This window comes from Papio anubis, chromosome 9 (assembly GCF_008728515.1).
Source record: "Papio anubis isolate 15944 chromosome 9, Panubis1.0, whole genome shotgun sequence".
Taxonomy (NCBI): Eukaryota; Metazoa; Chordata; class Mammalia; order Primates; family Cercopithecidae; genus Papio; species Papio anubis.
The window spans coordinates 30136417-30163509 of record NC_044984.1 but is presented as its reverse complement, the minus strand read 5'-3'; the positions used below and the strand labels follow the sequence as shown (position 1 = coordinate 30163509).

Sequence of the window (27093 nt, the reverse complement as noted above, 5' to 3'; positions counted from 1 at the left end):
GCTTTTTTAAATTAAAAAATCTGAATTCTAAAACATATCTACTTCTTTTTTTTTTTTTTTTTTTTTTGAGACAGAGTCTCGCTCTGTAGCCCAGGCTGGAGTGCAGTGGCACGATCTCGGCTCACTGCAAGTTCCGCCTCCTGGGTTCACGCCGTTCTCCTGCCTCAGCCTCCCGAGTAGCTGGGACTACAGGCGCCCGCCACCACGCCTGGCTAATTTTTTGTATTTTTAGTAGAGATGGGGTTTCATCATGTTAGCCAGGATGGTCTCGAACTTCTGACCTTGTGATCCGCCCACCTTGGCGGATCACCTTGTGATCCCCAAAGTGCTGGGATTACAGGCGTGAGCCACCACGCCCGGCCAACGTATCTACTTCTAAACATTTAAATAGGAATTGTGGACATACGTAAGTATAAAGCAGCCGTTGCAGAGTGGTTTAAAAGGCTACTTTACTGTTGTGGGGAGCTTTTAAATTTGATAAACTAATGAGTTCATGTAAATAAAACATAACAAAAACACTAATCCTTAGTTTTCTGTTAACTCAGGAATACCCAGCTGTGATAGTTTTGTGGTTGGGGTAGACATAGGAAGTGTGACTATGAATGCATGTATCTGTTTGACTTCTTGTACTCCCAAAGTAAAGGCTAAAATAAGTATAATCAGCTAACCAAAAGCTATAGCCACGATCATATATACCGTATAAGAGAAAAGCCTCTGATGGAGGTTGCCGTAAGCCGAGATCATGCCACTGCACTCCAGCCTGGTTAACAGGGCAAGACTGTCTCAAAAAAAAAAAAAAGAGAAAAAGAAAAATGCCTCTGAATTGGGAATTGTGTGAGCATGCATGTATAAAGAAGTGATCAAAAATGTTATACTGGCCGGGCGCAGTGGCTCACGCCTGTAATCCCAGCACTTTGGGAGGCTGATATGGGCGGATTGCTTGAGGTCAAGAGTTCAAGACCACCCTGGCCAACATGGAGAATCCCCATCTCTACGAAAAATACAAAAATTAGCCTGGTGTGGTGGTGGGCGCCTATAATCTCAGCTACTTGGGAGGCTGAGGCAGGAGAATCGCTTGAATCCAAGATGCGGAGGTTGCAGTGAGCTGAGATCGCACCATTGCACTGCAGCCCGGGCAACAAAGTAAGACTTCATCTCAAAAATAATCATCATAATAATGTTACACTGTATCTTGTACATTTTTAGTGGGATAAATGCCAAGAGCAGTTTTATTAGTTCTTGATTTCGCCACACTTTAAGAGAATATAAGTTCGCCTACCCATGATTTTAAGAAGCAAAGAGTGTGATGATGTTTCCCACCTACCCGCACTCCCTTAAAACTATTCAAATGAAACCATTTAATTATTTAATTATAGTGGAATAGAACTGAGCTATTTTCTGCATGATCATAAAGAAATATTTACTTTTAACGCATAAATTTTTTTCTTAAAATCCACATTTTCCAGCCTAATGAAGTGATTATGTTTTTCCTTGCACTCTTCCCGTCCCTTTTTCCTTGTTCTGTGCAGATTATCAACGCCTGATGACTGTGGCGGAAGGCATCACTACACTTTTGTTCCCGTTTCAATGGCAACATGTTTATGTGCCCATCCTACCTGCTTCTCTGCTACATTTTCTTGATGCTCCTGTCCCTTATCTGATGGGCCTTCAGTCAAAAGAAGGAACTGACCGTTCTAAGCTAGAACTTCCTCAAGAGGTAAAACTACAATGAATGGTGAAGCATTTGCTGTTTGCTGATTTAGGTCAAGGTGACTTTTGCTAGATCACATTGTCTTTGTCCAAATTTTTTTTTTTTTTTTTTTTTTTTTTTAGATGGAGTCTTGCTCTGTCGCCCAGGCTGGAGTGCAGTGGCCGGATCTCAGCTCACTGCAAGCTCCGCCTCCCGGGTTTGCGCCATTCTCCTGCCTCAGCCTCCTGAGTAGCTGGGACTACAGGCACCCGCCACCTCGCCCGGCTATTTTTTTGTATTTTTTAGTAGAGACGGGGTTTCACCGTGTTAGCCAGGATGGTCTCGATCTCCTGACCTCGTGATCCGCCCGTCTCGGCCTCCCAAAGTGCTGGGATTACAGGCTTGAGCCACCGCGCCCGGCCTTTGTCCAAATTTTATCTGTCTTTTTGACTCTCCTAAATCTCCAAGTATGGCTAGGGGAGAGCCTCAGCTATAGAATGCAGACTCCTGATGATAACTACCACATAGTCATTAACTAAACCTGGTTCAAAACAAGACAGTGGCTGATTTTCACAACTATAAATTTGTGAAGATGGAGCAGTGGTAGCATGATCTCATTGCTTTATTCTGGTAACATTTTTTTTCTTCACTCACGTTATAAATTTTGTTTTTAAACAATACAACCCAGGTTTTAACATCCTTTAAAATCATTATCATTTGAGGTGAATTTGATTTTTGACCTCTGTCAACTGAAAAGTAACATGTTGCAGCAAACTAGGGATAATGGAAATATCAAATACTTCAGTACTCTCTGTTTTCAGATACAGGGCCCATTATCTGTTCTAAATGTCAGCTTGGCTTGGCGGTTGAGATAAAAATTCTAACACCTAACTTTTATGCCACCTTAAAGTTATTATACTTTCTGTGTGTTGTACTTTCAAATGTTTAAAAAAATAGACCAGGCGCGGTGGCTTATGCTTGTAATCCCAGCACTTTGGGAGGCTGAGGCGGGTGGATCACAAGGTCAAGAGATCCATCCTAGCTAACATGATGAAATCCGTCTCTACTAAAAATACCAAAAATTAGCCAGGTGTGGTGGCACGCACCTGTAGTCCCAGCTACTTGGAAGGCTGAGGCAGTAGAATCGCTTGAACCCTGGAAGTGTAGGTTGCAGTAAGCCAAGATCACACCACTGCACTCCAGGCTGGGCGACAGAGCGAGACTCCGTCTCAAAATAAATAAATAAATAAATAAACAAGAATTGTTGAAAGCATATTTCTGATCTATAAAATAAGAATAATAACACCTCCCACGTGTTGTTTTTACTTTTTTTTTTTTTCTTTTCTTTTCTTTTGAGACGGAGTTTTGCTTTTGTTGCCCAGACTGGAGTGCAATGGCGGGATCTTGGCTCACCGCCTCCTGGGTTTAAGTGATTCTCCTGCCTCATCCTCCCAAGTAGCTGACAGGCACCACCACGCCCAGCTAATTTTGTATTTTTAGTAGAGACGGGTTTTCTTCATGTTGATCAGGCTGGTCTCAAACTCCCGACCTCAGGTGATCCGCCCACCCCGGCCTCCCAGAATGCTGGGATTACAGGTGTGAGCCACCACACCTGGCCTAATTTTTACCTATTAATGGTACTGAGGATTACCATGTAAAGTCTTTGAAATGAAATATGGATGAGAACGTGCCACAACTTTTTTAAAAAGCTGATTAATTACATTATATCACCGGCTATTTAATTCACATCTTTCTTAATAGAATATCATGCTGAGATTCACCTTTATTTGTTCTTATTTCCCAGAGATTCTCATTTTAATAAGTGAATTTAACACTAAGCCACAGCCATTGTATTCTGTAGTGATTCTCATAATCTTCCACTGCTTACTTTTATTCTAATGAATATTTCCCCGCAAAAATTAACATTTTTACCCAAAGGAAAATAACTTGATTCAGATCACATAAGATACATATACAGACTGTTGTTCTTTTTGGGCTTGTGCATGTTTTTCTTCTCTGTTTTACCTCTTTTCTCTATTCCTTAAATGTTCTTGTTTTCACTTTCATTAAATTAGTCTAGTATGTTATTTGCTCAAAGAAGTTAATCCTTTAAATTTTCAAGGAAAAAGAAATAGACTAGCCAAATGCATTTTGTTTTGAAGACTTAATGATATTTTAGTTTCTTGTTGAGTGTCTGATCTATTGTGTATGTTAATCATGTAACATTTTATAAGATAACTTTATGTATATTGTCTTTCCATTTTTTGTAACAATTGTTGAGAGATTTTTCAGTGCCACCTTGGCATATCTGTAGTTGGGAAACTTTTCCATCTCTGTGCCTGTGTGTATCCACTAAAGATAAACAAATGTAAGGATTCTGAAAGCTCTTAAAGTAATGTCTGTGATTTTCTAATTTTTCATTCATGAGATCTACACTGCTTAATAAATACATATACCCATCTGTTCATAGAGTAGAATAATATGAAATAACCTGAATTCGCTGTGAAAATAGCAGTGCTTCTGTGTAGAAACTATAAATTAGGGCATCATTGTTTTATAAGAAAAGGCTAACAGCCTATCACTTTGTTCTGGTATCATTTTACAATGAGATGAAATAATCTGCTTCACATAATTTTGGGAAGGAAGTAGATATAAAAATAGTCATTTAAAAAAATGACTTAGGCCGGGCGCGGTGGCTCAAGCCTGTAATCCCAGCACTTTGGGAGGCCGAGGCGGGCGGATCACGAGGTCAGGAGATCGAGACCATCCTGGCTAACATGGTGAAACCCCGTCTCTACTAAAAATACAAAAAACTAGCCGGGCGTGGTGGCGGGCACCTGTAGTCCCAGCTACTCGGAGGCTGAGGCAGGAGAATGGCCTGAACCTGGGAGGCGGAGCTTGCAGTGAGCCGAGATCGCGCCACTGCACTCCAGCCTGGGCGACACAGCGCGAGACTCCGTCTCAAAAAAAAAAAAAAAAAAAAAAAAATGACTTAAATGCACTCATTAGTAATACTTCCCTCCACCTTTCCCTGAAAACTCTAAAATAAAATAATGGCTAAAAATAGTGACAAGGCTTCTAAACATAGTTTAAAAAAATGACAAGTTTGCAAAATAATTATTTTAAGAAGGTATGATTTTAGTTGCTAGCTAACTAATGTAACTACATAGATATGTAAATTAATCATCAACTAGCTATCCCCATGATTTAAAAGTGATAGCCACAAGTAACCATTTGTAATACTGTTTCTTAGGGAGTAGGATATAGAGAGTGAGGGTGGAAGGAAGGCACTGAAGATTAATTGCATGGAATGTACTTCACTTTCTACTGTTCTTACTTATCTTCACAGTAACTGGTAAACAAAAAGTTAAGAGAAAAACTGAAACAGTTGCTTTTGCAACTTTGTTTTTGTCATATCTTGCCCAGAGATTCTGAGGGAATTATTTATTTTATTTTTCAGACAGGGTCTCACTCTGTCACCCAGGCAGGAATGTGGTCACACAGCTCACTGCAGCCTTGACCTCCTGAGCTCAGGAGATCCTCCCACCTCAGCTTTGTGAGTAGCTAGGACAAGAGGCACATGCCACCACACGCAGCTAATTTTTTAAAGTTATTATTTGTAGAGATGAACTCTCGCTACATTGCCCAGACTGGTCTTGAACTCTTGGGCTCAAGTGATCCTCCGGCTTTGGGCTCCCAAAGATTACCAGCATGATCCACAGCATCTGGTCCAGAGGGAATATTTTAAATGCTCTCCTCTCTCCGGCTTACCCTCAAGCTGGCTTAATTTCAGACACTGAGAAGTGAGATCACGAAGAGAGCTGCATTAGTCTCGATACTTCCTGCTCCAGCCTGCAGTTTTAGGGTTCCCAGAAACGACCATCTCCTCAGAGTTTATTCTTTCATTTGCCAAACAGTTGTCTCATACACTATTTGTGTAGAATACAGTGGGAGACATCAAGTCAAGTAAGAGGTGATTTCTGCTTTTCAAAAAAGTCGTTTACAAATACCAATAACACAAGTTAAAAAGTAAGTTAGTAAGAGGAATAAATGAACAGAGAAGATACAGATGAGATCAGAATGCCTTTAGGGTAAAGGTATAGGAAGGTTTCATGGCAGAAGATATGATTAAGCTTTAAGCCTTTGTTTTCTTACTTTTGAGGGAATTTTTTTTTTTTTTTTTTTGAGACGGAGTCTCACTCTGTTGCCCAGGCTGGAGTGCATTGGCACCATCTCAGCTCACTGCAACTTCCACCTCCCAGATTCAGCTATTCTCTTGCCTCAACTTCCTGAATAGCTGGGATTACAGGTGCACGCCACCACACCTAGCTAATTTTTGTATTTGCAGTAGAGATGGGGTTTCACCGTGTTGGCCAGGCTGGTCTTGAACTTCTGACCTCAAGTGATCCACCCACTTCGGGCTCCCAAAGTGCTGGGATTACAGGCGTGAGCCACTGTGCCCTGCCACTTTTGTTGTTGTTTTGTTTTTGAGACGGAGTCTTACTCTTTTGCCTAGGCTGGAGTGCAGTGGCGTGATCTCAGCTCACTGCACCTCTGCCTCCCGGGTTCAAGTGATTCTCCTGCCTCAGCCTCCCCAGTAGCTGGGATTACAGGCGCCTGCCACTATGCCCAGCTTATTTTTTGTATTTTTAGTAGAGACCGGGTTTCACCATGTTGGTCAGACTGATCTCAAACTCCTGACCTCGTGATTTGCCCACGTTGGCCTCCCAAAGTGCTGGGATTACAGGTGTGAGCCACCGAGCCCAGCCCACTTTTGTTGTTTTTAATAGGAAGTAAGTAGTTACATATCATGAAGGCTTGTGAGTAGTGTTGATAAGTAGAAATATTTAGTCCTAAAGCAATGTCAGATTGAGGTGTTGAGTAAATTTTTATCATGCAATACTCTTCTGATTTTTTTTTTTAATTTAATGGTGTTAAAAGTGAGAAGCAACTTATCAGAATGCCCTATTATAGAGTTCTTGTTTATTTTAGAGAAAGGGCTTCTTTTTAGTTTTCTTCAATACATTTTCATAACACAGTTTGTATTTCCTGTTCTACTTTGTGATAATCAAAGCCCCAGCTTGGGCCCTTCCTAAGCAGACATAGGAGACTTTTGTGGGATCATGAAGACAGACCAGTAGCTGTGGTGTTGGAACTCCTACCTTGTAGTACACTTTCAGCTCAGCAGTGATTTCATGACCGTAATAAGCTTTAAAATTTCAGAAAATATATCATTTTCCCTTTTCATAGGAGGAGGAGAGGGATAGAAAAAGGTAGTAGGAAGGCTACCTAGTAGGAAGGGAATAGTACAAAATCTAAGTGATGGGAGGTTGTTGGTTAACATTTAGATTAGCAAATTAGTAAATTTTTTCTTTTGTTTTAGAGATACTGAATCATCCATTCGAATTATGTGACCTTCCATTTAAACCTTTCAGTGTAAAGAATGGTGTAGGCCGGCCGGGCGCAGTAGCTTACGCCTGTAATCCCAGCACTTTGGGAGGCTGAGGCAGGTGGATTACAAGGTCAGGAGTTCAAGACCAGCCTGGCCAAGATGGTGAAACCCCATCTCTACTAAAAGTATTTAAAAATTAGCCAGGCATGGTGGCGGACACCTGTAATCCCAGCTACTCGGGAGGCTGAGGCAGAGAATTGCTTGAGCCCGGGAGGCAGAGGTTGCGGTGAGCTGAGATCACACCACTATACTCCAGCCTGGGCGACAGAGCAAGACTCCATCTTAAAAAAAGAAAAGAAAAGAATGGTGTAGGCAGTGCTACTGTCTCAGCAAGATGTGTCATTTCAGCTCTTAATTTATTTAGAGAAAACTACTGACATTGGAGGTGAGGAAAAAGATCAGGGAAAGGCCATAAACCACCAGTCTGTTTGAGGGTGCACATTTGGAACAGGTGCCAGAAAGTCACCTAACTTCTTTGGCCTCGGTTTTTTCATCTGCAAAATTAAAAAGCTAGATTCAAAGATTACATCAGGCTTTAGGAATCATTGTTGATCATCTGGCTTTGAATGGAGGAAAATCAATTTATTTTATTTTACTTTATTTTTTAATTTAATTTTATTTTATTTTTGCCAGAGTCTCTCTGTGTTTTGTCCAGGCTGGAGTGCAGTGACACGATCTTGGCTCACTGCAGCCTCTGCCTCCTGAGGTCAAATGATTCTCCTGCCTCATCCTCCCGAGTAGCTGGGATTATAGGTGCATGCCACCATGCCCAGCTAATTTTTGTATTTTTAGTGGAGACAGAGTTTCACCATGTTGGCCAGACTGGTCTCAAACTCCTGACCTCAAGTCATCCTTCCACCTCAGTCTCCCAAAGTGCTGGAATTATAGGTATGAGGCACCATGCCAGGCCTCATTTTGAGTTTTTATTGAACTTAATTTAGAATTTATGTATGCTGCTTGCTAATTGGTATCTAACATGAAGAGCAAAGATCAAAAGAGAAAAACAAAGACCCAACTGGTTGCTTTCCCCTTTTCCCTTACTTTGCCATCTAGATCAAAGAACAGTGTGAATTTTCCTCTTGGTGACCTAGGGGTAGGGGAGCCGGGGAGAAAAACACAGTGAAGCTTCCTATTTTGTTTATTGACTTCCACCCCATGTCTTGTGTTCAACCATTAATGTAATCAATATTATTTTTATGTGATGGGCTACAATTTTGGCACCCCACCCCCCAATCTAGAAGCACAACCTTCTTTTTTAACTAACAACCTTGTCCTGATTAAGAGAGTGTGTACAGTAAAGGTAAAATACTGTTTAGAGTCTACTACAGATACCTGAGGGATAATCAGAACTTTATACATATGCTTTGGCCTCTTGAATTTTCTATATCTGCTTGAAAAATATTTAAAATATTTATTCAAAGTAAATTCCAAATGTGAAGTATAAACAAACTCAAAAAGACATTTCTTCTGATTTCTGTCACCTCTTTTTCTCAACTGAAAAATATCTTGTGTGAACTCTTAATTATTCAAAGGTCAATCAAGTGCACAGTTATATATGCACTTGCCTCTACCACCTCTCTCTGCCTCCTGCATTAGGTATAATGACTTCTGAAATGGTTTTGCTCTGGGAGGTTCAGTGAATTTTGAGTAAAGTTAAAATTTGTGGATTATCTGTGAATTGGATTGATTTTGCCAGTTTCGTCCTATTGGGAGATACTACAGCTGCTGGTTTTTAGTGATTATTGTCAATTCTAAATTACAGATATTAGAGCAGTGGGGTGGCAAAGAAAGTTCAAGTGCATTCAGTGAGCATTTTACCTAATACCATGTATGTGTAAGGTCTTATGAGTCTGGGCACCCTTACCCACATAGGAATGCCTAATGGATGCCAAATGTTAGAAAATCATATTCAGATTATAATATATTGCTGAGACCCAGAGAAAATTTTCATATATATTAAGTATGGTATAAAAATAATCATATAGGGGAAAATGATGGAAAAAGAGGTTATTTTTAAAGAATAAGAAATTCTAAACCTTGCAAAGATTAACAAAAGGCGCCATAATCTATGCTTTTGTTTGTAATAGTTGGCAAGACTTTCTTTTCTTTTTGTAGAAACAGGGTCTTGCCGTGTTTCCCAGTCTTGTCTCGAACTCCTGGGCTCAAGCAGTCTTTTTGCTTTGGCCTCCCAAAGTGCTGGGATTATGTGTGAGCCACTGTGGCTCCAAGAATATTTTAGAACATACAGTTTCTTTATTTTAAACCTTTCTATTTTCTCTTTCAGGCTAATTTGTGTTTTGTGGACATTGACAACCATTTTATTGAGTTGCCTGAAGAATTTCCACAGTTCCCCAATAAAGTGGATTTTATCCAAGAACTCTCTGAGGTTCTTGTTCAATTTGGGATCCCTCCTGAGGGCAGCCTACATTGCAGTGAGAGTACCAGCAAACTGAAGAATATGGTTCTGAAAGACTTGGTCAATGACAAAAAGAACGGCAATGTCTCCACTAATAACATCAGCATGTATGAGTTACTGAAGGGCAATGAAACCATAGCCCGCTTGCAGGCTCTGGCCAAGCGGACTGGTGTGGCTGTGGAAAAAATGGACCTTTCTGCTTCTCTGGGTGAAAAAGACAAGGATTTAAAACTGCAGTGTGAAGAGGCAGAACTAAGGGACTACCAGCTCAATGTACAGCTCCGAGAGGTCTTTGCTAACCGCTTTACACAGATGTTTGCAGATTACGAAGCGTTTGTCATTCAGACTGCTCAGGATATGGAATCCTGGCTGACCAACCGGGAACAGATGCAGAACTTTGACAAAGTAAAAAGAACCATAGTTTTCCTTTTGTGGTTATTAGTGGCTTTATTATTGATATTTTAAATTTTTAAGTTTTTTCTTCTTCTGTGCCTATGCTTATCCATATATTATTGATTTTGTTAACCTTTTTTAAATGCAGACTTTTCATCTTCCAGCCCATTAGGAACTTTGCTTTACCAAGTATTTTTACATTAGGTAAAATAATTTTACAAGAAAGCAAATCAACCAGCTCATTGAGCTGGTCATTAAATTGTGTGTTAAATTGCCTGTAATCTTATTTAAAATTTTTCTTTACCTTAAAGATGCTTAAATTATAGAAACAGGCTGGGTATGGTGGCTTATGCCTGTAATCCCAGCACGCTGGGAGACCGAGGCGGGCGGATCATGAGGTCAGGAGTTTGAGACTAGCCTGGCCAATATGGCAAAACCCCGTCTCTACTAAAAATACAAAAAATTAGCCGAGCATGGTGTCACACACCTGTAATCCCAGCTACTCAGGAGGCTGAGGCAGGAGAATCACTCGAACCCAGGCAGGGAGGTGGAGGTCGCAGTGAGCCGAGATCACGCCACTGTACTCCGGCCTGGGCAACAGACAGAGACTCCAGCTCAAAAAAAAAAAAAAGAAAGAAGTTATAGAAACTTACATTTTGCAGGTTTTCCAAATCTGTTAATACTGTTTGACCTTGTAACAGTTCTATTTACTCTTATTTTATGATCAAGTATAGTTAAATAAGCCTACTCCTTTTCTATGAAATCTATTTATTTAGTCTAGAAATCATTTATTTAGTCTTTATCCTATCAGAAGTCACAACTTGTCCATGTAAAGTTAACAGTTTGGTTTCAGAAGCCAGATTTCTCTATCTCATTCTAAGATCAAAGGAGAAAAAGAGTGACTAAATTAGGTTTTATGACTGTAAGTATAAAACGGTTCCAAAGATTTTGGAAAGGGAAGTCAGAAAATAATACCAGCTTTCCTTGTCCTGTGATTTCTAAGGGGTACTGGATTCTTCTGCCAGTTTTTTTTTCACCTATCTCCCAGATTTTATTTTTCAGACAGGTGCACTTAGGGTTGTATGTTAACTCTTTTAGGTCACCAGGGTGTAGTTTAGTTCTCTGCCTCTGTGATTGCTGAGGTATAATACTTGTATTGGAATGTATCATGGATTTCACTAAGTGGCCTCTCTTATGTCATGAAAGGCCTTCTAAAGGGGCTGATGCATTCCAAGAGGCTAATTTACAATATTGGAGAATTTTTGGAAATAATTAAAAATTTTCATAAAGGTACATAGTGGCTGGGCATGGTGGCTCACACTTGTAATCTCAACACTAGGAGGTTGAGGCTGGAGGATCATTTGAGGCCAGGAGTATGAGACCAAGCCTAGGCAACATAGTGAGAACTCATCTCTACAAAAAATTTTAAAATTAGCCAGGCACAGTGGTGTGCACCTGTGGTTCCAGTGACTCTGGAGGCTGAGGTGGGATCACTTGAGCCTGGGAAGTTGAGGCTGCAGTGAGCCAAGATGATGCCACTGCACTCCAGCTTGGGCTAGAGAGTGAGACCCTGTCTCAAAAAAATAAAAGATAATTTTTTTACTTCATCAGATATTTTTTCTGTTGGAGGATAATACTGTATGTTGAACAGTTATGTTCTGGTGTGCTTTGCTTTTCCCCACATCAGACAGGTAATGTGCCAACATGCTAACAAAGTTTGAGGAAGGTATATCTCACACATGAGCATGAAAAGCCAGTTATTACATTTATGAACTACAAAAGCATCCTGGTGCACTTATGTTTGAGAAAACTTCTTTAATATTAACAAGACTTCACTTCTTTAAGTGTATGCCCTTAGGTTCCTTTCTCATTAGACTCAACAATTTTTCATACTTTTTCCTATCTATCTTAGAACTAATCTGTGTATATTCATGGTTTATCCTTGGGGCAATTCAAATTCTTACCTAAATGAAGCCCTGATACATCCTTCCTTCCTAATCTTTATGTAGCCTCAAACTATATAAATGGAATTCTTTTTATATAACCCCTAAAGAAATGAAAATTTTCTGTTGGATTCCAGAAGGCTTGTAATTACCTTCACTAGGAAAATTTGCAGGACATACTAGTCCTACAAGCCAAATCTTTGATGACCTAAAATTTTATAGTCTGTGAGGGTCTGAATATCAAAAGCCAGATCTTTGGCCCACTTTTTTAAAAAAAGGCTATTTGATGTATGAAAAGTAAGATGTTTATTGGTGGAGGTGAACTGATTTCTAGAGACTACTGTGAATCTCTTTGGTTATTTGGATTTATGTATATACACCTGAACTATGGAACTACTTAAAGTGAATACGTGGATTTCTCTAAGGAAATTTTAAAAAGACCTCCTAAATTTCAGAATGAAAATAAATATGCTAGCAACAAGCTGATGAGTATTTTTAAAAGTCACCTTATGTCAGAACTTACTCCCTCTTTCCCCTTTCGCCTTCTAGCTTCTGCCATACAAAAATAAAAACCAACCCAGCAACCAAAATAGGAATTTACTTCTAAATTTACTTCCAGATTTTAGTATTGCATTGAGTCTAGAATTCCTGTACACACATGAACATGGAAGAACAACAACAAAAAAATGACACTTTGAATTAGGAACTGATTACGATGTACTGAACTATCCCATGCATCAGACAGGCTAGTAACAGGAAAGGTGTACAGCTTATTATACATGTTCTCCAAAGGCTTGCTTCTGATGGTTTTTCAGGCAGTGCTTTGGTTTTTTTGTTTGTGTTTTGGAAACGGGGTCTCACTATGTTTCTTCAGGCTGGCCTCGAACTCCTGGGCTCACAGGATCCTCTGGCTTCAGCCTCCCTAGTGGCTAGGACTATAGGTGGCCACCACCATGCCCAGCTTCCAGGCAGTGCCTTTTTTAGTTGTTAAGGCTGGGACTGTTGTGTCAGCACAGGTGTGGAAGGAATTTGACCTTGGCTTAACACTCATCTATTGATTTCTCGCAGAGTTAAAGAGTCTAGAAAAGCATTCACTTGAAGAAGAACAAAAGAATTTCACCCATAAGCATAAATTCCATGTATTTTTTTTTAAGATTAATGCTGATATGTTTATCTTTATTGTATCAGTTAATCATCTCACTACCTATGGCTTGAAAGTATATTTCATAGGCTAGGAATAGAGAACAGAAGAAATTACAACCCATTGGGGAAAGGGATAAAAATTTTTAACTGCAAGTGAAGTGGATGATTGACAATTGTATAGCAACTTCTCTGCCATCTTGCATTACTGATGCCCTCTCTTATACATAATGGTCATAAGGATCAGAATGTAAATCGATTTTGTAAAATAAGATCAGTGCTAAAGACCTAAGTGACCTACATTTTCTGAATTTAGGAAAATGGAAAGAAAAGTGGATTTTTAAGGATTTTTGAATTTCAAGTGTCAGTTTTATAAGATTTAAAAAGAATGTCCTGAGTTAACATAATTTTCAGGCTTATCGTGTAGTGTTGAGATGATCTCTTTGCACTAATAATTTCCTAATTATCTCATTACAGGCTTCCTTTCTGTCTGACCAGCCTGAGCCTTACCTGCCATTTCTTTCACGCTTCATTGAAACACAGATGTTTGCCACCTTTATTGATAATAAAATTATGTCTCAGTGGGAAGAGAAAGATCCTTTGCTTCGGGTCTTTGACTCTCGGATTGATAAGATAAGGCTGTATAATGTAAGGGCACCCACCTTGCGGACATCTATATATCAGAAATGCAGCACTTTAAAAGAAGCAGGTACATTTGCCATGCCTTTTAAATTAAATTAAAATCCATGATCGCTTTTTTCCCACAAATTGTTGGCCTTATGTACAACAAAATTAATTTTCAGTTTTAGACTTCATGGCTAATCCTGGTCCGATTATCACAAAATGCTGTGTAAATTTTTGTTTCTGTTTCTGAGTCCCACTCCTACTTGACTTTCCTTATCTCTTAGTCAGAAGAGGAAAAACAATAATAAATTGAATCAAGTATGACTGGAAGGTTGCTACGATTTTTGTTTTTGTTTTTTTTGTTTTTGTTTTTGAGATGGATCTTGCTCTATCACCCAGGCTAGAGTATAGTGGTGCGATCTTGGCTCACTGCAACCTCCGCCTCCTGGATTCAAACATTTCTCCTGCCTCTGCCTCCCAAGTAGCTGGGATTATAGGCATGCGCCACCATGCCTGACTAATTTTTGTATTTTTTATAGAGATGGGGGTTTCACCGTGTTGGCCGGGCTGGTCTTGAACTCCTGACCTCAGGTGATCTGCCCTCCTCAGCCTTCCAAAGTGCTGGGATTACAGGTGCGAGCCACCGTGTCCAGCCTGACTTTTGTTTTATTCTCTTTATTGTCTAATGGAAAAATTTTTAATTTCTGTCTTGCTACTTATGTTTCCTTTTTACTTCTCACCTCTTCTCTATATCCAAGAAAGGGTAAGTATTTATTTAAAACAGTAAATCTTAGATTCTGCTTAATTTACATACTAAAACAGTATCTTTGCTTTGGTAGTGCCATTAATTATAATAGCTTCATTTATTGAAATTAAATCTGAGTCAGGCCGGGCGTGATGGCTCACACCTTTAATCCCAGCACTTTGGGAGGCCGAGGCCAGCAGATCAGTTGAGGTCAGGAGTTCAGAACCAGCCTGTCCAACATGGCAAAACCCCATCTCTACTAAAAATACAAAAATTAGCCACGTGTGGTGTCGTGCGCCTGTAATCCCAGCTACTAGGGAGGCTGAGATAGGAGCATCACTTGAACCTGGGAGGCGGAGGTTGCAGTGAGCCAATATGGCACCACTGCATTCCCGCCTGGGCAACAGAGCGAGACTCCGTCTCAAAAAAAAAAGAAAGAAATTAAGTCTTAGCCAGTCTCGTCTAGGAGTGTAATATAGTCCATTAAAAAAATAATCATATTAATAGCCAACATGAGTATTTGCTATGTCAGTCATCATGCCAGGTGTTGTTCATGAATTTTTTTTTAATTTTTTCTTTTGAGACAGGGTCTCACTTGTTGCCTAGGCTAGAGTGCAGTGGCGCCATCATGGCTCACAGCAGCCTCAACCTCCTGGGCTCAGGTGATCTTCCTACTGCAGTCTCCTGGGGAATGGGTGCTACAGGCATGTGCCGCCACCCTCGGGTGATTTTTTTTGTAGAGACAGGGTTTCACCATGTTACTAAGGTAATTATCTTATCTTGGTTGGTCTTGAATTCCTGGGCTCAAGCGATCCATCTGCTTCAGTTTCCCAAAGTGCTGGGATTACAGGTGTGAGCCACTGTGACTGGCCCAGCACCCGTTTTTTTTTTGAAACAGAATCTCACTGTCACTCAGGCTGGAGTGCAGTGGTGCCATCTCGGCTCACTGCAACCTCTGCTTCCTGGGTTCAAGTGATCCTCCCACCACAGCCTCCCAAGTAGCTGGGACCACAGATGCACACCACCATGCTCGGCTAATTTTTTGTATTTTTGGTAGAGACAGGGTTTCACCATGTTGCTCAGGCTGGTCTCGAACTCCTGAGCTCAAACAAAACACCTGCCTTGGACTCTCAAAGTGCTAGGATTATAGGCATGAGCCATCATGTCCGGCCTGGAATACTTACTTTTATTTCGTTTTATTACTGCCCTTATTTTACAGTTGAGAAAACTGAGAGGTTAAGTAACTTGCCTGTGGTTGCATAGCTGGTGATTGGTCGAGCCATGGTTTGAATCCAGGTCTGACTGATTTCTGGCACAGGAAGCCTTAACATCATGTTAGCTCTTCATTCAAGAAAGAACTATGTAAAATGTACTAGTCCACACTTATTTTATACAATTATGCCTGGTCCCTAACCTGTTCTTTGCCACATAAGCAGATACCTGTCACCTGATGGCCCTCCCTTTTGTTTCTTTCCCTTCAAATGTTGGAGTTATTTGATAGCAACTTTTCCTCTGGAGAAAAAGGAGAGGCAGCAAATGTGGAACTTCCTTGATCTGCCTGTCTTGCTTGCTTGCCTTTCCCACTTCACTTAAATAGATCAAAGTCAGGAATGATGATGCTGAAGCGTTAGTGTATGTAAGGGAGAAGTATGTAAATGATGTCTTTTATGTAACCATAGAAACATCACCCTGTCGTATTCCCACGAATCAGGGTAGATCCTTGGAGCCCCTTCAGGAAGTGGCAATTACCTATGTGGTTTTGGAAATTTAGGAAGTAGAGTTAATGAAATTGTCTATCCTTGTTCAGAGAATAAAATGAATTCCAGTGCCTTAATAGCCATTTGAATAGCATAATGCCTTGTTGCACAAATTTCATTTCTCCCTTCCTGATGGAATTTTTTAGATGGAACTAAGCACCAATACCTTAATTGTGTGCTTCCAGAAAGTCTTTCCAATTAAAATAGATTTTCTTTCAGCCTCTCAGACAGTTTGGTACTCCCACTGTCATCGCAGAAATTATATAATACTCTTGAAAATATACCACTGTGGCCAGGCACAGTGGCTCACGCCTGTAATCCCAGCACTTTGGGAGGCTGAGGAGAGCAGATCATCTGGGGTCAGGGGTTCGAGACCAGCCTGGCCAACGTGGTGAAACCCTGTCTCTACTAAAAATAGAAAAATTAGCTGGGCATGGTGGTGGGTGCCTGTAATCCCTGCTGCTCGAGAGGCTGAGGCAGGAGAATCGCTGGAACCCAGGAGTTGGAGGTTGCAGTGAGCTGATACTGCACCATTGCACTCCATCTAAAAAAAAAAGGAAAAGGGGCAACATAAACTGATTCTATGAAATATTTATAAAGGCACCTTGTTCTTAAGTCACAAAATTAGCAGCTCCCACAGTGTGTTCTGTTTATCACACAACTACCATTACTGCTTGTTCTCCCCTTTTAAGTAATCTCCAGGCAGAGGATCGGAAACCTAGTCTTGCTTCTAAAATATTATATTTGCTCTTGACAATTCAGTTGATTAAAATGTTTAAGATCAGGTTTTATTTATTTGTTTGTTTACCTGAGAAATAGGTCACTGTTTCTGGGGTCTTTGAGACATCTTCCAACATCCCTGACTTTTAGTGGCTTTAAAATAGAAATGTTTAATAATCACATCTTAACACTGACCTATTTTTTCTTCCAAAGGCCAGTTTCTTATCCTCTGAACATTCTAAATGCCTGGTTATTTAACTTTTGCTGTATTACCCTCTTGATCTAATAAACACTCGTAAATGACTCTTACTAATGAGAATGTGACTGCTGCTAAAAGTGAGGTAATAAACTTCACACCATTGCTTGTTTTTACCGATGGAGAACCATGAATATTTAATAGGTCTTTGTACAAAGAAGTAAAGTTAATAAGGCCATTGTGCTTGTGTCTTCTCTTTAACTTGTATTTCAGCTCAAGAAAAGTACTTTATTTGCTATCATTTTCTTTAATGTTGTACTTAGAACCGTATTTTTGTGTAAGAATATTGAATTTCTCACTTAAGGGAAACTGTTTCAATACAAAATTGTAGGTTTTTCAGCCCCGCTGCCCTGATTTTGACAAAGGCAGAAAATACCATGAAAATCAATCATCCAATATTTACTTAAAGTTAACGTTTTTATACTTACATTATACTAATTTCTGAAGAGCCTTTGTAAAAATCTATTTCAAGACCGGTCGCGGTGGCTCACGCTTATAATCCCAGCACTTTGGGAGGCCAAGGAGGGTGGATCGCCTGAGGTCAGGAGTTCGAGACCAGCCTGACCAACATGATGCAACGCCATCTCTACTAAAAATACAAAATTAGCTGGAACTGGTGGCGCATGCCTGCAATCTCAGCTACTTGGGAGGCTGAGGCAGGAGGATCATTTGAACCCGGGAGGCGGAGATTGCAGTGAGCCAAGATTGTGCCATTGCACTCTAGCCTGGCCAATAAGAGCGAAACTTTGTCTCGAAACATACACGCATGCGCGCGCGTATGCGCACACACACCCACACACAGTCTGTTTCAGAGTGTCGGAGTGATTGGGTTCTCTGGAGGTGCATGAGTGGAGGAAGCATTATTTTTGAAGGGCTAGCAATGAAATGTCTCTAATTTATTATAAATTTAATTTATAGCCCAATCAATTGAACAGAGACTGATGAAAATGGATCACACTGCAATCCACCCACATCTACTTGATATGAAAATTGGTCAAGGCAAATATGAGCAGGGGTTCTTTCCAAAGTTACAGTCCGATGTCTTGGCAACAGGACCAACCAATAACAAGTAAGCATGTTCTTCACTTGAGTAGTTGGTTGAAGGAATGAATGAAGGGTGGGGTGCTCTGCAACTCAAATGGACAATGCTTAACTATTAAACATCTATCTGATTACTTTTTTCAAGACCACATTAATGCATTTAAAATATGGATTGACACTTCTGTGAGTGCTTGACCTTTAAATCCATCATTTAAAAAAAACCAAAGTCTAGAGATTTTTTTTTCTTTTTCAAGCAAAGTACACTTGGAAAAGCCACACTTTAAATGGCGATTTAAATATAATGATAATACTATCTAATGGAATTTAGAAAGGTTAGACCTTTATCATCTGTATTAGTTTCCTAGGGCTGCTATAACAAAGAACCACAAACTCAGTGGCTTAAAACAACAGAAATTATTCTTCCACAGTTTTGGGAGGTAGAAATTTGAAATCAAGGAATTGTCAGGGTCGTGCTCCCTTCGAGGCTTCTAGGGAATGATCCTTCCTTGCCTTTTCCAGCTTTTAGGAGAACATAAGAGAGTTTAATAACAGCCTGTCACACCAGTCTAATGAGATCCTTCCAGATTAAAGAGCCTTCAGATGTCTCACCTCTGCCTTAAACTGGGTTTTGTTAAGAGGAGTGGTTCCAGAGAAGACAGGGTAGTACTTTGGGTAGCAAGATATATTCTTAGGCTCCATCTTCCCTCTTGAAGAGCTAAAGAGAAAATTTTTTGAAAAGAAAATTTTTAGTATTAGTATCCTTTTAAATACTTAGAAAAGGAACACCAAACAGTAAAGTGAAAGAGTTGTGGCCAGGCATGGTGGCTCACGCCTGTAACCTGAGCACTTTGGGAGGCTGAGGCAGGCAGATAGCTTGAGCCCAGGAGTTGAGGACCAGCCTAGCCACTGTGGCGAAACCCTGTCTCTACAAAAAAGATACAGAAATTATCTGGGCATGGTGGTGTGCACCTATAGTCCCAGCTACTCAGGAGACTGAGGTGGGAGGATCACTTGAGCCCCGGGAGGTTGAGGCTATGGTGAGCCGTGATTGTACTACTACACTTCAGCCTGGGCAACAGAGAGAGGCCCTGTCTCAAAAAATAAAAATAGTATTAAAAAGAATTGTAGATTAAAAACAACAACAACAACAACTTCATTTGAAACTGGGTGTGGTGGCACATGCCTGTATCCCTAGCTACTTGGGAGGCTGAGGTGGGAGGATCACTTGAACCCAGGAGGTGGAGGTTTCAGTGACCTATGAGCACCACTATTATCCAGCCTGGGCAACACAGCGAGGCCCTGTCTCAAAAAAAAACTTGGGCCAGGCACGGTGGCTCACGCCTGTAATCCTGGCACTTTAGGAGTACGAGGCAGAAAGATCACTTTGAGTCCAGGAGTTTGAGACCAGTGTGGGCAACATAGGAAGACCCTGTCTCTAAAAAAAAAATACATGGGTTTTTTTTTTTTTTTTTTGAGACAAGGTCTCACTCTGTTGCTCAGGCTGGAGTGCTATGGCCTGATCCTGGTTCACTGTAGCCTTGACCTCCCCAGGCTCATGTGATCCTCCTGCCTCAGCCTCCCAAGTAGCTGGAACAAAGGCACATGCCAACACACCTAGCTAATTTTTGTATTTTTTGTAGAGACAGGATTTTGTCCTATTGCCCAAGCTGGTCTTGAACTTCTGGGCTCAAGCAACCTGACCTCCTTGGCCTCCCAAAGTGCTGGGATTGTAGGTGTGAGCCACCGGGCCAACCTCCTACAAAATTTATTTTTTTAATTAAGCCGGGTGTGGTGGCTCATGCCTGTAATCCCAGCACTTTGGGAGGCCTAAGCGAGTGTATCACTTGAAGCCAGGAGTTAAAGACCAGCCTGGTCAACATAACGAAACCCCATCTCTACTAAAAATACAAAAGTTAGCTGGGTGTGGTGGTGCATACCCAGCTACTTGGGAGGCTATAATGCCAGCTACTTGGGAGGCTGAGGCATGAGAATCGCTTGAGCCTGGGAGGCAGTCAGGCATGCTGGCATGTAACTATAGTCCCAGCTACTGGTGAGGCTCAGGTGGGAGGATCACTTGAACCTGAGAGGTCTAGGCTGCAGTGAGCCGTGATGTGATGGCATCACTGCACTCCAGCCTGGGCGACCTTGCAAAGACCCTCTTTCAAAAAAACAAAAACAAAAAACCCTTCATTTGATTGACCTTTCATTTAAAAGGCTGTCTCAACTTTAATGAAGACAGTATTAGAGGATGGTTCACTAGAAATATGGAAAAGTTATATATTCAGAATGAAATTTTCTCCTCTTGTAGAAAATGCAAATGTTTATACTAAAGTCTTGGGGAGGAAAATTGTTCAAGAGGATTTAACATGCTACTTACAAGACAGAAGCAAATAACTAATGACTGAAATTTTTATTGTACTTACCTTAGTTTGCAGGGTTTCACCCTCCAGTGAAGGGCTGGCCCTGCTTTTATACACACGGAACTTAAAAACTGTGCTAAGAAGTGAGGCATGGTGGCACTCCCCAGTACTACCTACTAGGAGGCTGAGGAGGAAGTATTTCTTGAGGCCAGGAGCTAGAAGCCACAATGTGCAATGATTGTGTCTGTGAATAACCTCCAGCATAGGCAACATAGTGAGGTTTCATCTTTATTTTAAAAAATAAATAAATAAAAGAAAAGAAATGCGCTAATAGATATTGATGGTTGTTAGGGTTCAAACTTTACAGATAATGATATTAGATACAATGTTCTATTTTTCAGAAGTGGATGATAACTAGGAGAATTTTCCATAAGGCAGATTAGCCATCAGTTTATTTATTTTTTCTTTTATTTGTGAAGTATTCTAATTGTTCAAATCACTTTGATCTGGATAGACTATTAGTTTAACAGTTTTTGTTTTCTTTTTGTTTTGTACAGAGTCTCGCTCTGTTGCCCAGGCTAGAGTGCAATGGCACGATCTCAGCTTGCCACAACCTCCACCTCCCGGGTTCAAGTGATTCTCCTGCCTCAGCCTCCCCAAGTAGCTGGGATTACAGACATGCGCCACTACGCCAGGATAATTTTTTTTTTGTTTTTTTAGTAGAGATAGGGTTTTACCATGTTGGTTAGACTGGTTTTGAAATCTTGACCTCAGGTGATCCTCCTGCCTCAGCCTCCCAAAGTGCTGGGATTACAGGCGTGAGCCACTGCGCCCGGCTCTTTTGATGGCATTAGATTGTTCATTTATTCATTTGGCAAATATTTATGGAACTCCTACTATATGTGAGGGCTGTCCTAGTTACTAGGAGTTTATTAATGAACAAAACAACAAAAATCTCTGCTTTCAAGTGCAAATAAACAGAAAAAGGAACTTAATATGTCAAATAACGTGTCAGATGGTAAGAGGTATGAAGAAAAACAAAGTGGGAAAGAAAAATAGGGAGTGCTTAGGAAGGAGGAGTTTAATTTTGAAATCTTATAGCCTTGTTTTCTTGTTTTTGCCTTATATATAATCTTACGGTTTCCCATAAGCCTTACGGTTTCCACACTAAGCCTCAGTCATTACATTTCAGGTAGATATAGTCCAGAGAAAAGATCCTCCTGCCCCAGCCTCCCAAGTAGCTGGGACCACAGGCACATGCCACCATGCCCAGCTAACTTTTTGTGTTTTATAGAGACAGGGTCTCCCTATGTTACCCAGGCTAGTCTTGAACTCCTGGGCTCAGTGATCCTCCTACCACAATGTCCCAATTGTGGGGTAAATGGATTTATAACCATGCCTGTATATATGGTGGATCAACTGTTAGAGAGAACTTCATATGCTGTTTACAAGACAGAACCAAATAAGCAGTCTTTAGTATTTCAGCAGTTGTGATTATTATTGGTAAAATTATGCTCAGTAAATGAAGTTTAATGCAAAGAATAAATTACTTACTTAACAAGACCAGGAATGTGTGGACTTCATAGCAATTTTCTTAAGCAGTGCTCATTTCCCTGTTTTGAAAATAAAATTAAGTAGGCCATTTTGTCCCACAGAGCATATAGTAAGAGCTGGTTATATTTAAGTTAATCTTTATCCTTTTCTGCCTGCCAAGGGCACAGTTTTATGCCATTTATATTTTTGCGCCTTACTTTGGTTTGTTATATAAGTCCATTAGTTAGTATTTATATTCTGTTTCATGTTTTTACTATTTATTTGGACTATCTTGCCCATTAACCCTAATTTTTTAAATTCCTGAGCAAACTTTGTGTTATACTGACTTTTTTTGCTACAGGGCTATTTTCAAGGCCTCCATATCAAATATCTACACCCAGGTGTTTGTACATTTTGTTATTTATATTCTGTTCTTTCCCCTTAAAGATCTTCAGGTTGTATTTGTATTCTGTTTCAGAATCTTAATGTGTTTTTTTATGGATCATAATTTTCATTCACCCCCGATTCTTTTTGTATCCTTTTTACGGTCTTACATTGATCTTTTGCTTTGGAGACATTTCCAAGGATTCCACTTCAAAGATCTGTAACTAGATCTTTGCACATTTTTCCCTGATATAAACCATAAACCTATTCCTCTTCTTAAGAAACTATTTTGAGAGGGGCTACCTTCCTTGATACCATTGTAACAATGATTATCCAGTGTTCCCCTAAGTAACTGACTGAAATAAGATTATTCACAAGCTTGATACCAAAGGCATATGTAATTTTTTTTTTTTTCTTTTTTTAGAGACAGGGTCTCATTATGTTGCCGGGGCTGGAGTGCAGTGGCATGATCATGGCTCACTGCAGCCTCAACCTCTTGGGTACAAGTGATCCTCCTGCCCCAGCCTCCCAAGTAGCTGGGACCACAGGCACATGCCACCATGCCCAGCTAACTTTTTGTGTTTTATAGAGACAGGGTCTCCCTGTGTTACCCAGGCTAGTCTTGAACTCCTGGGCTCAGTGATCCTCCTGCCACAGCATCCCAAAGTGCTCGAATTAGATGAGCCACCATGCCCAGCTGTAAATTAGTTTTAAAGCAACAAAAGAAGCATTATTCTCATTTAAGCTTTTCCCACACTGGATTCTTTATAATAAAAATAATAAATTGTTTTCAGTAATGTAACATGACTTTTTCTGAGTGGCAAAAGTGATAATTTTTTAAATTATATCTAGCTCTGTGCTGTCTAAGATACACTCCAGAGTAAGTATTCAACTAGACATGGTGGCTCACACCATAACCCCAGCACTTTGGGAGGCTGAGGATGGTGGATCATTTTAGGCCGGGAGTTCAAGATCAGCCTGGCCAACATGGTGAAACCCCGCCTCTACTAAAGACACAAAAATTAATTTGGCGTGGTGGTGCATACCTGTAATCTCAGCTACTTGGGAGCCTGAGTCATGAGAATCGCTTGAACTCAGGAGGTGGAGGTTACAGTGAGCCAAAATCATGCCACTGCACTCCAGCCTGGGCGACAGAGTGATACTTTGCCCAAAAAAAAAAAAAAAGTAAGTATTCTTAGGATAGTGTAATGAGTACAGGTCATGGGGATGATAGGTAAGAGCTGAGAAAAATTTTTAAAATAGATTGATATAATGTTTGCTCTTTAAAAATCTGGAATATTGGCCAGGCGCGGTGGCTCACGCCTGTAATCCCAGCAGTTTGGGAGGCCAAGGCGGGTGGATAATGAGGTCAAGAGTTCAAGGCCAGCCTGGCCAAAATGGTGGATCCCCATCTCTACTAAAAATACAAAAATTAGCGGGGCACGGTGGCTGAAGCTTGTAATTCCAGCTACTCGGGAGGCTGAGGCAGGAGAATCACTTGAACTCGGGCGGCAGAAGTTGCAGTGAGCTGAGACCAAGCCACTGCACTCCAGCCTGGGTGACAGAGTGAGACTCCATCTCAAAAAAAAAAAAAAAAAAATCTGGATTAGAAAGTGATGGGGTTAATTTTTAACCACTCAGAATCCCATCACCATGGAATGTTAAAATGTGATATTATGCTCTTACATAGCAAGGATAAGGGAGCAGGAGAACAGGAGTGGACACATCTTGTGTTTGGGGTTTTTTTTTTTTTTTGAGACAGAGTCTCGCTCTGTCACCCAGGCTGGAGTACAGTGGCACGATCTCGGCTCACTGCAAGCTCCGCCTCCCAGGTTCACGCCATTCTCCTGCCTCAGCCTCCTGAGTAGCTGGGACTACAGGTGCCCGCCACCACACCTGGCTGGTTTTTTGTATTTTTAGTAGAGATGGGGTTTCACCCTGTTAGCCAGGATGTCTCAATCTCCTAACCTCGTGATTGTCCTGTCTCAGCCTTGGCCTCCCAAAGTGATGGGATTACAGGTGTGAGCCACTGCACCTGGCCCACATCTTGTTTTTGAAATGAAATTAAAATGTTTATAGAATGTTATACTTTTTTTATTACTGTATCATGAGGATTCTCATATTTATTAGAAATTTGAATTTTTTAATGACTGCATGAGATTTCATTGTATACTACCCTCTACTGTTGAACATTTCGGTTGTTTTGAGTATATTGATTCTACTCTTGTAAGATCTGCAATTAACTCAAAGGCTTTTAGGAAAAATTATATATTAAACGTGCATATGGACTGAAAGATGCATCCTAATTTCAGGAACATTTAAAAGCCCAAATGTGAGTCTTGGAATAAAGGAAATACAGTGTATTATTACATATATACATGCTGTGATGAACATCTGTAAACCTACATGTTAGATTGCATCTCTGTTTACTTAATTGTATTTATAGAAGAGGCAGGTGATAGTCAGGCATGGTGGTTCACGCCTGTAATCCCAGCACTTTGGGAGGCTGAGGCGAGTGGATCATGAGGTCAGGAGATCAAGACCATCCTGGCTAACAAGGTGAAACCCCATCTCTACTAAAAAATACAAAAAAATTAGCCAGGCATGGTGGCGGGCACCTGTAGTCCCAGCTATTCGGGAGGCTGAGGCAGGAGAATGGCGTGAATCCGGGAGGCGGATCTTGCAACTTGCAGTGGGCTGAGATCATGCCACTGCACTCCAGCCTGGAAGGCAGAGCAAGACTGAGTCTCAAAAAAAAAAAAAAGAGAGAGAGAGAAGGGGCAGGTGATATAGTAGACTTTGCTAGTAAGATAGCTGAGAGACAAGATACTGGCCCTTCTAGAGGAGATTTTATAGAAAAGGGAGATAAGTAACTATAATACTCTGTGATAGATACTATAATTGAGGCGTACAGGATGGGTAGCTAACTTAGATTTGGAAGAGTCATAGCACATTTTCTGGAAGCAGTGGCCTCTAATCTATCTGAAAGATGAATGAAAGTTGGGAGAAAACTTCATGGACAAAGTCTCAGAGGTGAGAGAGCTTATTTCATTGAAACACTGAGGTTGAAAATTGCAGGAGGTGGGCCGGGTGCGGTGGCGCACGCCTGTAATCCCAGCACTTTGGGAGGCGGAGGCAGGCATATCACCTACCTGAGCTCAGGAGTTCCAGACCAGCCTAGCCAACATGGTGAAACCCCGTCTCCACTAAAAATACAAAAATTAGGTGGGCATGTTGGCACATGCCTGTAATCCCAGCTACTTGGAAGGCTGAGGCAGGAGAATTGCTTGAACCCGGGAGGTGGAGGTTGCCATGAGCCAAGATTACGGCATTGCACTCCAGCCTGAGTGACAAGAGCAAAACTCTGTCTCCAAAAAAAAAAAAAAAAAGAAAAAATTGCAGGAGCTTTAAAGTAGAAAGAGTGATCAACAGTACTAAATGTAGAAGAGGGTTTGAGTAAGCTAAGGATCAAATAATAGCCATTGGACTTGGCAGTTAGGGATTTCAGTGGCTTCATCAAGAGGATTTTTAGGACTGGGCACGGTGGCTCATGCCTGTAATCCCAGCGCTTTGGGAGGCTGAGGCTGGCAGATCACCTGAGGTCAGGTGTTCAAGACCAGACTGGCCAACATAATGAAACCCTGTCTCTACTAAAAAATACTAAAATTAGCCGGGTGTGGTGGCACACACCTGTAGCCAGCTACTTGGGAGGCTGAGACAGGAGAATCACTTGAACCCGGGAGGCGGAGCTTTTAGTGAGCTGAGATCATGCCACTGCCCGCCAGCTTGGATGACAGCCTGAGACTCCATCCCAAAAAAACAAAAGGCGGTGGGGGGGCGGGGTTAAGCAACTGGGAACAGACACGCCTGTAATCCCAGCACTTTGGGAGGCTGAGACAGGCAGATCGCCTTGAGCTCAGGAGTTCAAGACTGATCTAGGCAACATGGTAAAACCCTGTCTCTACAAAAAATACAAAAATTAGCTGAGCATTAGTGGCTTGCACCTGTAATCCCAGCTACTTGGGAGGCCGAGGTGGGCGGATCACATGAAGGTCAGGGGTTCGAGATCAGCCTGGCCAACATGGTGTGAAACCCCATCTCTACTAAAAATACAAAAATTAGCTGGGTGTGGTGGCGTGCCCCCTTGATCCCAGCTATTTGGGAGGCTGAGGCAGGAGAATCACTTGAACCCAGGATGCGGAGGTTGCAGTGAGCTGAGGTCGCACCACTGCACTCCAGCCTGGGTGACAGAACAAGACTCTATCTCAAACAAACAAACAGACAAAAAAACTTTAAAAAGTGTTTTCAAGGGAAGGAGCTAGTTTGAAATGAACTGAAGATCCAAATGTAAATAAGTAGAAGTCTTACGTATAAATATTTTAAGAATTTTTACGTGAGAGGTGTGAAGAAACAGATGTTAACATGACTACAGAGGGCCACGAGGAAGACCAACATGCTTGTCAGCTGAAGAGATTCCACTGAAAGATTGGTGATACAGCAGAGGAGGTGACTAATGGAGCGGGTTGAAAAGACGAGAATTGGTCAAGGATGCAGGTGGAAGACATAGTTTTGAGCCGTGGCTAATATATTTTATACTTTGAGATCAGAAGAAAGATGAGGATGTTTATGTGCATGCATT

At 41.0% G+C, this 27093-nt stretch overlaps 1 protein-coding gene and 1 non-coding gene across 11 annotated transcripts in view; one reads left to right on the top strand and one right to left on the bottom strand.

Annotated features, from left to right (window-relative positions):
• Positions 1-27093, top strand: part of DENND5B (DENN domain containing 5B) — a 220707-nt gene that overhangs the window by 123433 nt on the left and 70181 nt on the right. For all 10 annotated transcript variants that reach the window (XR_004176034.1, XM_031650404.1, XM_021922162.2 and 7 more), the window contains 4 exons: positions 1530-1717; positions 9427-9963; positions 13512-13743; positions 18055-18205. Coding sequence is in view for 9 of the 10 variants with exons in the window: in XM_031650404.1 (XP_031506264.1) it covers positions 1530-1717; positions 9427-9963; positions 13512-13743; positions 18055-18205 (1108 nt within the window). In the remaining variant the exon portion in view is untranslated. The remainder of the gene's footprint in view (positions 1-1529; positions 1718-9426; positions 9964-13511; positions 13744-18054; positions 18206-27093) is intronic.
• Positions 11633-11736, bottom strand: LOC116269077. The gene has a single exon (XR_004176394.1). It is a non-coding gene; the product is annotated as a small nucleolar RNA U13 (small nucleolar RNA).